This window comes from Pygocentrus nattereri, chromosome 13 (assembly GCF_015220715.1).
Source record: "Pygocentrus nattereri isolate fPygNat1 chromosome 13, fPygNat1.pri, whole genome shotgun sequence".
Lineage (NCBI taxonomy): Eukaryota > Metazoa > Chordata > Actinopteri > Characiformes > Serrasalmidae > Pygocentrus > Pygocentrus nattereri.
This window is the reverse complement of record NC_051223.1, coordinates 23,146,925-23,156,993: the sequence shown is the minus strand read 5'-3', so window position 1 is coordinate 23,156,993 and position 10,069 is coordinate 23,146,925. Positions and strand designations below refer to the sequence as shown.

Sequence of the window (10,069 nt, the reverse complement as noted above, 5' to 3'; positions counted from 1 at the left end):
AAACTATGATTTTTAATATTCGGCTATTGCTTTTCAGTACAGAGTTTAGTCCAGCATCCTTTAAAATGTCAGTTTAACACTTTTGCTTAATTTCACACATTTTTTTTAAAGATTCAAAGCAGACAAAAATTACTGATAAAGATGTTAAAGATATATTTAAAATGTTAGTACAAGAGGCAAGAAAAGATTAATCTGATTATATAAACTAAAATGGTTAATTGCTCACACTTTACATGGAAAGGCACAGAAGTCAAGCAACACTGAAACTCAAAAGACAAACCAAATGTCCCAGCAAACTACATTTTACAGTAAATCGGGGTTGCATCAATGGCTAAATATAAGCTGGGTGTAAAATTATGTTCCATAGCTCAGAATGATCATAACCCCATTGGCATGTTTACTCACTGAAGGTATCGTCAGTATACACAAAGATCATGATCAGATGACTGAAAAAAAAAAAAAACGCTCAAATATCAATTTTTGTAATAAGGCATAGAGTTCATATCAGAAAACATGATTTAATGTTATTTCATACATACAAAATATGATAGAAAAATACATTATAAAGTTGTTACAATGGTTATAAATAGGACCATATGTTTCCAATGGAAAAAAATCAAGATTGCTTAAAAAAGGGAGCTGCAGTTCATAGGCGTTTATCATATCAAAGACAACACGAAATCTCACAGACATTCACACATGTACACACACACACACACACACACACACACACACACACACACACACACACACACACACACACACACACACACACTAATACTGCTGATAAAAGTAAAGAAACTAAACACTAAACGGAAGGAAACACTCTATTACCCAGCACTCCAGTTCTTGAAGTTAATTGAGAAGTTGAGAAATTTGTTGGGTTAAAAAAAAAACAAAAGCAAAAAAAACACAACTTTAAACTAATGCAGCCTCTCAATGCATTTGCATGATATTTTCTTCTGGTGGTTTCAACGAGTCCAAAAAAAAAAGAAAAAGAAAAAAGACAACACCATTATAATCCATAGAACTTCATAAACTATTGCATATATAGCACTACATACAAAGGTATCCGCAAAGGGATACTTCCTCTGACAATCCAGTTATAACAAGAAAACCAATTCTTCCTAGTTAATCGTGTTACGAATTATACAACTAAAGTGTTCAAGATTGTTTTTCTTTTCCACATTAATTCTTGGCCTTGGCTCTGTAATGTGGAAGACCTACTGAAGAAACCTTGATTCAGTTAGCTTGGCAAACGTAAATCAATTGCATAGTGTGTTTTAGTTTTGAGATGCCATTTTATCAAGTATTATTTCACAGTTCACTTCTTAATAGCGGAAAACTGAGGGGAAAAAGACCCCTTCACCTTAAGTAATAATAATGCTGAGTATAATTTACTATGAACAGGCCTAATGTGGACTGCTGAATCCAACTTGCTTTGCTAATTCATGCAAAAATAGTGACCAAATGACATCCAAGTCATAGTTTCAACAAGTGACCATTATGGGAAGCCAAGTCTTGATGGCTGTGTTGACGTGAGCTTTGTAGTTGTGTGGCAGATGTTACTGCAGAAGATCCAAACAGTTATCACACCTCTAGTCTAGACACATTATTGAAAACCAAAGTGAGCATCACAAAGTAACTAATATAACTGTAGGTTAACACATAACAGAACTGTGTTGATGAGGAATAAAGACAAAGCACACATTTTAAACATTATAAAAATTTGACTAATCTGCATGTATTTGCATGCCTCCCATTTTTACTAAGATGTGGAGGGACTTGCATGTTATACCTGATATGCTGTCATAAACACTGATGGATATTCGTACTCAATGATCATATGTAGAATAAGGCACTTTTGAAATTTTTTTGATTAAAAAAAAAAAAAGACACTGTTTTGGTCTCTAAAATCTCTCCATTGTTGTAAAGAAATAAATGTATTTTCTTTGTTCATCACATTTTGACAATACTGCAGTTCCATACAAAAAGAATCTATTGTGAAAAATATAGTAATTTCCCTTGCAGCACCCTCATATCAAAAATTTATTAATTAGTGTTCAGTGTCTTTACACTTATTCTTATCACTGGATGCACTTCAATATCTTTGTGGACAAGAAGCTGATAGGCAAGCATGGCTTTAACCAACCCTCCCCCCACCCCCCCCCCACCCCCCCATGTACGTTTTGCCTCGGAGTTCAAAAAAAACATCTGCATTTTCTTTCACCCTTATGAGCATGCCGATCTACTTGAACACACATATCACACAATCACACTAAAGTCATTGCTTCATTCCAGGGTGGTCCCCACAACAGTTTACCCAACGTGACAGTTAATGCTCAATCTCTAATGTTTGTTAGGAGAACTGTCTGCAAGAGTGAGAGCTGGTGAGTGTGTACACATGAATGAGTGAGGGAGAGTGGCAATGGAATTGAAGCTGTTGTCCCAGACCATATTATTGCTGTATGACGCTTCAGTGCAGATTGTGGAGACTAGATCACCTGACCATGGAGGTCCTCAGTTTGTGGAAGTGGGCAGTTGTTGATTTCAGGGGGTGCTGTGTGGCGTAGTGTGGCCGTCACTGCTTCTGCGCTGTGTTAAGCGAATTAAAGCTGCTTCCGGGCTCACCAGCAGGCCGCGAGTACAGACAAGCGAAGGACGAGAGCCAGAGAACTGGTCAGCAGACAGGCAATGGTCAGGTCATCATTGGGTGAAGAGTTGAGAGCTCATAGGGTCATTGGTTAGTTGCCGGTGGCGGCTGGGTGGTTAGAAAACAAACGGACAGACAGGTACAAAGAAAGGGAAAAATAAAACAAAAAAAAGACACAGGAGGACACAAAAGAAAAAAGATAGAGAAGGAGATTAGTTTCAGCTAGTGACGGTCGGATGACAACATGACATTACTAATCAGAGCTACTGTCAGAGAAATTGCTCAACATCTACATTAACACTGCAAAATCATGATGGCCTCATGATTTCACACAAGAGCCCAACTCCCAGGTGAAAATGGTTAAAGAAGCAGAGAGGCAAATCAATTACAGAATTCAAATTAAACTAACACCACTTAATGGTTAGTAGCAGTCAACAAAAAACCTGATGATTCGATGTGATAGGTAGTCTTGATTAAACAGGGTGAATGAATGGCTCGTTCTCTGACTGCTATTAAGCATTACAGTGCTTGTTCAGTCCAAAGCAACAAAGCTGCTAGTGATAATGGGTTTGAATTCATGAGCAGTTAAAGAGATGTGATTGCAGAAAATTGAGAGATATAAAAAGATAGCATCTATTTCTGCAGAATAAAAAAAAAGTGTTCATTTTTTTGACTCAGTCAAACTTTATTGTCTTTAAAATTTGTCTATTTACAATAATATGAAAACACAATGCTAACGAAACAGAACAACACTAAAACAACTACTGAAGTCAGGGCTAGAGTAAAGAAGAGGAAACAATACACAAGACTACTATTTACCAGAAGTAATTCTTAGGATAGAGAAAAAGATAAAAAATTACAATGATTCTGTAATAAATTTTCTATGATGTATCTGAAAGTGTATCCCCATCATTTTCAGAAACACGGTTTTCGTCAATTACCTCTAGCACATATTCCCTATTCCTTCACATATACAATATAGTCTTCGTTTCATAAATGTTCAATGCTTTATAGTTAGACATACTGTTTTCATAAACTTAAAAAAAAGACCACACAAGTAAATACTATGTTCTTTTCAAACAAAACAATGGAAAAAATGACAAGAGCAAAAACGTTTACAATAAAACAAAAACACAGAAAATGGAATATTTCTTCAGTTCATCTGTTCATATTGTGCCAACAGACAAGGTGTGAGTTTCCCAAAAACATTTTAATATTTAATGTAAAATAAGAGTAGCACTTGACAAATTCATTTGATCGTATAGATCTAATGCTTGGAGGAAACTCACACCGTGCTAAATTAGGAACCACCCTGTCCTAAGTCCATCACAAACTGCTCACACCTAACCTATCATGAGGTTTTATCGTTTTGTCTTTTTCTGACATTTTTTGCTTGGCGATTTTAAAAGATTCAGTGCAAACTATTTGTGCTGTATTTTTTTATGAAGAGGTCTTTTTGCATGGGGAGTAATTGAGAGTTCATAAGCACTTCTAATGGTTGCTGAGATTATCAGCTGCAATTGAAAAGCAATTATGCTCAGATTAACTTCTTATGAGGACTCTCCTCCTCAAACAAGTCACCCCCTTCATAATGTCAAATCACTCCCATGTGACACTGACCAAGCCCTTTATTTTACATGCAGAGCCCTTGAATGACAGAGTACTACTTTCCTAACATGAGGTTTCAGCCAGTAGGATTTCATCCTGCTAATGCTTGCTGAAGTTGATCTATTGCATTAATTTTTTATCAACTCGGCTCAGAGGTCATGGGCAGTAGGCCAGATGAGGTGATTTGACTTTCTGTGCAATTTCACAATTGTTTCTCATTAATCTGGTCAGTTTTGTTTGTCGGTTATGTGTTAAGATCTTACTGTGCTAATTTCAATTTTATATCGAATCAGTAGGATTTCACATTTACCATAGGAATCATTGCTATTATATGTACAGGTTTGGCACACTCAAAGTTGTTCAATATGACTAATATAGTGTAGTTTCATTAATGTGTTGTAGTTTCATGAGCCATCTCTGTAAGGTGGTTCTTTAATTTCTCTTATGGATATCTTTTATTTTTACTTAAGGCATTTATCATCAATACAAAATAAAAAATTGTCCTGGCCCAAACTTAAAGAAAGTAGTACTTATGAGTGACAATTAACAAACATACATATATATATATATATATATATATATATATATATATATATATATATATATATATATATATATATATATATACAGATCATAATACAAGAAGTTCATGAAATGCAACAAAATTATAAATATGTCAAACGAAAGAGTTAAGACAATGATCACTGCTAAGGGAGTTCAAACAATAGAGCTTGAGTCTTCAGTATTAGAAAGACTTTCCATGGATGAAAAGCTGTATCAAAGCTCTGAACGGCTTCTAACATGCTGTGCAAGCCTTGTGTAACATCACCTAAGATGCAATACTGGGTTTACTAAATACAGTACTGGAGAAGATGCTGGGTAGAATCCAACATTGCACTAAATTTGTTACACTCTTTTGTAATTAAATTGGTCTTCAAATATCAGCTAACTTGTTCTTGTAAACATGATCTATAAAATAAATCTCCTTTATAAATTAATCTGAAAAAGTAGAATAGAATTTTACAAACAAAGAAAAAAAAAAACTGAGCAAGTTTCTCAAATGCCAAATAACTGGCTGAATGGAATAGAGTAGGCACGAATGTACATTAGAGTCAAAACAATTAACAGTTAAAGACAGTGTGGAATTGACATCAACAAAATGAGGAAAAGAAATAGAGAAGCTAATAACTTTGCTCCATCACCCTTCATGGACTGGGAGTCATAATGTTATCCCATGGTCATCAGTATAATGGAGCTCAAGTGAATGGTTCATTTAACTTTCAAAAAGCCAAACAACTCTTTCTGTGACTTGAACTCAAAACATGCAGTGTGATAAACCCATTCTGGATGTAACAGTTTAGACTAAGCATGATCAAACCTACATAACAGTGTTATTAAGCTGTATTTCATAGTCCTCCTTTATGCTTATGTTTAAGACATGAGTTGGCCTAAATGCTAACAGCTGTTGCATTTCAGTTTTTGTAAGGGTTATAATAATCTTAATGGCAGCTTAGTGACATTTTTATGTAGGTGTTATATGGCCTAAATATAAAGTGTTACTTTTTTTAGCACCATTTCCAGTGCTTCCCAACTTGTGAACATGTTCAGAAATACTTGATTCTAACACACATCGGCACACCCAAACCCACACCCACACCCACACACAATATTACACTTTCTAGATCAATACATCTGTCATACATGTAGTGCTGTGTAGGTATGTGATCTCTGCATGATGTCTAAAAAAGTGTGTCACTTTGTGGTGTGTGTTAAAACTTTATTACACACACACAGAAATAAACACACACACACACACACACACACACACACACAGTATTGCTTGAACACCGGGGCTAAACTAACCTCTTTCTGCGGTCACTACCCTTTGGTAAGGATGGACGCGCATATCCTGCCTTCGTACTTTAGTAGTCACTGCACCTGCTCAGAGCGCAACATTACCAATAAAACAGAAATCAACATCAGATAATTAATCATTAAAACACATCAAAACAACAGTTTCATCTTCACATAAAGAAAAAAAGACAAACATCTAACACATGAAGCTTGTAAGACCCAGTAACTCATATGAAACAATGAGAATGGTTTCTATTAGAAGCTCTGAAGCTCTTTTTCAAAGTGCAGCAATCTGCCTTTACAAATTGTATATACATCTGTAATTTCAAGGAGGTGACATAAGACCACAAGTGTTTATTTGCTCCGCTTATCTGAATCACGCCAACAGAGCCCTTTAAATCCTCCGACTAATCAGTCATAACATACAAAACGCTTTTAATAAGATGGATACATTTCAGGCAGATCCCTGCAGACAGATTTATGTTAGCCCACTGTGAGTGCTTCATTTATCTCATTATTCCAATTCATAACACAAAGTCAGCTATAATACTGATCATTCTCTGAGGAAACTCAGAGTTGAGGCAAGCACAGGGATTGCACCTGACATGGGCTCAAACTGTAGGCTGCAATATTATTCAAAGAACACTGAGAGTGATAAATTTAGTTAATCTTCAGTATTCTACATATCAGTTTTAATTTGTAAGTCAAAGATGAACCAATGAAATAGAAAAAGTCTGGAAGTTAAGACCAGTGTAAACATCAGTAGTAACAATATTTTATATTTGTTTGTTCTTTAGCTAACACACTGTTAGGGGTCCTGTTTATTGTTCATTCGTTCTGAAACAGCTACAAAAACAAAGCATGTTAACACTTGTGATGGATGCAGACTGTCCACGAACATTACTAGCCCTTTGTTGGGAAAGCCATACCTAAAAAATGAGAGTGCTGAAATTAGTCTATTTGGTACCTTAAAAAAAGTCAACAAAAGCATGTGCCACCTCAAGATTTATTTTTCAATGTAAAAAATCTATATAAGTGTACAACAAAAAGCTCTACATTTCCAAAAGTATCAGACACATCTTCTAATTAGTGAACTCAACTACTAGAAGTTAAGCTTCTTGCTGAAAAATCAGACAATAGAATGGGATGCAAATGTGCCACAAGGTCATCAAGCCCATGTGTATAAAGCCCCCAGCATTAGGCTGTGGAGCAGTGAATCTGTGTTCTCTGGAGTGATGGAGAACTATAAAATATCTTTGTTGGAGTGCTGTTTGTTTTTCAGACCCAATAATTCAACGTCAGAGTACTTGTTCATTCTCTTCTGACTAACTGCAATCAATATACAGTATCATAGCTGTGTTTCAATATCTGGTGTAAAACTTTCTCAGAAGAGCAGAGGCTGTTAAGGCAGCACATGGAGGACAAACTTGCTATTGACACTCTTGATTTCAGAAGGAACATAGGCATGTGTCTGCAAACTTTTGGACACGTAGTGTTTTTTTAGACACTTCCAGTCAAAAGGCTAAAATCAATGTTTTCAATAATGTAAAACACAAAGATATAAAAAATTGGATGCACACCAATGTATCAAATGAAATGTTCAAAACATAAATCTTCACAGATTTCAATTAATTAGCAGGATCATAGAAAGCTTTAAAAAAAGACAAAATTCATCCAGATTAATGCAGTTTTAGATTATTCTATAAAGATAAAGTTGTATCAAACATGCATCAATTCGTAATAGAATTAATTTCTTGTATTTGTAAAATGGTGATCTTAAGGCTAACTTGACAAAAGTACTGTAAATAGATTATTACAATGTATTTCAGTGTAGTAATAGTAACCATTGTGTCTAGTTTCTAATATTTAAATTTGCAGTGTATAAGTTGCCATTGTATATAAACAATGACAAGTGACTCCAAACTTTCAAACAACAGTCTAGGTACAATTTTGCAATAGTATTTTCCCTACAAAACACACCTGTATAGTTAAACCTACTTACCTAATACACCACTGGAGTCGATGGGATACTCAAGGATGGAGGTGGCAGGGGCCAGGGTGTAGGGGTACTCGTATGGGGTGTAGATAATGCCTGACTCAGGGGTCTGAGGCATCAGGGTGGCGGCGGGGTGAGGGGTTCCTGTGGGCATGATGGCGGAGGTTTGGATCTGTCGGATGAGAGGCATGAGGGTGGGGGCAGCAGGGGCAGGAGCACGAAGGGCTGCGGTAGGCATCACAGGGGAGGGGCCGGTGATGATGCGGGGAGCCTGGGCAGTGGCGGCCAGAGAGAACGCCAGGGCTGCTAGAGGGGGGCGGGGGGAACAGGAGCCACACACACAAGAGAACACATGTACAAGGAGATGTCAAAGGAGGAAGGACAATGAATAAATAACGAACACCTTACCTCATTTTGCCTTGTCGAAAAAAGGCAAATACAGAGAGTCATAAGGCAGTGCTCTATGCTCACAACACTACTACCACTGTCAGTCAAGCACTCTGAAATCTTCATAAGCATCTAAGAAGATGAACACTGTAGTATCCCATGTCTAACACCCTAATCAAGCTGGATTAGTTTTACCTGGGCAAACACTGTAAATTAAGCGATTTTCAACAAGATTAGTAACTTTTAACTAGAATAACCCTACAGTGTTTAGTACAATGCTATAATTTCTGGACTTTTTACAAGTTTTACATAATTATTTCAAAGTGAATGACCTTCTGAAACTAGCAGAATCTTGAGGTACCCCAGTAATAATGCTTTAATCAACCTCATGGTAATAACAAAACCTGCTAACAGTGTTAATGCACAGTGTTACCGTTATTTAGAACGGTGTCTGTTGCTTAACAATGTGCATTATCGCAATCTGTGGTAATTTGGGGGAATTGCTATGGAGAAAATGCTTGATCCTGTCAATTAAAGCATTCCTTGCAAATTTCACTACACAACCTTCTCTGGTACAACTAATCCAGCTCCACCAGTGCTCATGACAGGAGAAAACAATAGAAGTCAATCTAAACATGGTGGCTGTACTGTGGGTGAGTTATAAAGACGGTCATTCTTACGGGACTTGACATTGGCATCTCGGTACGTGCCGTTGAGGATGGCCAGCTCCATCAGCTGCATCTTTTTCAAGCTGTCTTCACCCTCAGCCTGCCAACACACACGCACATCAACACACTCATTAATATTTATTACACAGAAAAATACATTCTAAATAAACCAACATACATCATAATGTGATAACTGCAAAAAGCAATCATGGAAGGGGCCTCTGAAAAACAAACAGAGATGGTACTTTCAAACTTTGTCACACTTTAATGTTCTTCCAAACAAGGCACAAACAGGCATTCAGCAAAATGCAAGAACCATTTACTTTTAGCACAGTATGTCGAATATTTTAACAGTTAGGTTCTGTCTGATTTCTGAAAACTCTAATCTGCATGCTGCAGTGGTGCTAGGTCTTAGCAGTGTTAGGCTAGAGGTGTGTAGATAGGCTAGGGTTTCATAGTTGCTAACATACTGAGTATGGATTACTTCAGCACTGTCCAAACAATCCAGCCCCAATGAACACGCAAAGTACAGGGGTTAAAGAAACAGATCATATTTCCCTCAGCAGTCTGCAATCAGCACCTTCTCTCACTTTCTCTTGGTCCTCTCTTTCTGCTGCTTCACTCTAGGCCACTCAGTCTTTCTCTCTCTCCTTTTTTCTTCCAGTCTGTTTTCTCTCTCTGCTCTTTCACTCTGATCATTCCTGTCGCTCATGCTATTCTGTCTAAATCCTTTTCTCTCTGTTTCTCAATATGTAGTGCAAATGATGAACCAGTGTTTCCTCAATAGTTAAGTTTGCTTTCTGCACAAATTGCAAGAAATAAAATGAAACTGCTTTTAAAAAGTTTGCAACTTTTGCTGCCCAACATCTTCTTTCCTTCAAACTCTTGAATGCTTGTTAAATA

General features: G+C 36.7%; 1 protein-coding gene across 4 annotated transcripts in view; it reads right to left on the bottom strand.

Annotated features, from left to right (window-relative positions):
- Window positions 1-2,181: 2,181 nt before the first annotated feature.
- The window catches only part of qki2 (QKI, KH domain containing, RNA binding 2), a 34,935-nt gene continuing 27,047 nt past the window's right edge, over window positions 2,182-10,069 (bottom strand). The window contains exons 5-8 of one of the 4 annotated variants that reach the window (XM_017696110.2): window positions 9,179-9,266; window positions 8,118-8,414; window positions 6,125-6,199; window positions 2,182-2,761 (exon numbers count right to left, since the gene is read on the bottom strand). In XM_017696110.2, coding sequence (XP_017551599.1) covers window positions 2,745-2,761; window positions 6,125-6,199; window positions 8,118-8,414; window positions 9,179-9,266 — 477 coding nt within the window. In that variant the 3' untranslated portion in view covers window positions 2,182-2,744. Of the gene's footprint in view, window positions 2,762-6,124; window positions 6,200-6,454; window positions 7,045-8,117; window positions 8,418-9,178; window positions 9,267-10,069 lie in introns of those variants that run through there. The other 3 variants (XM_017696109.2, XM_017696112.2, XM_017696111.2) reach the window with 3 other exon arrangements.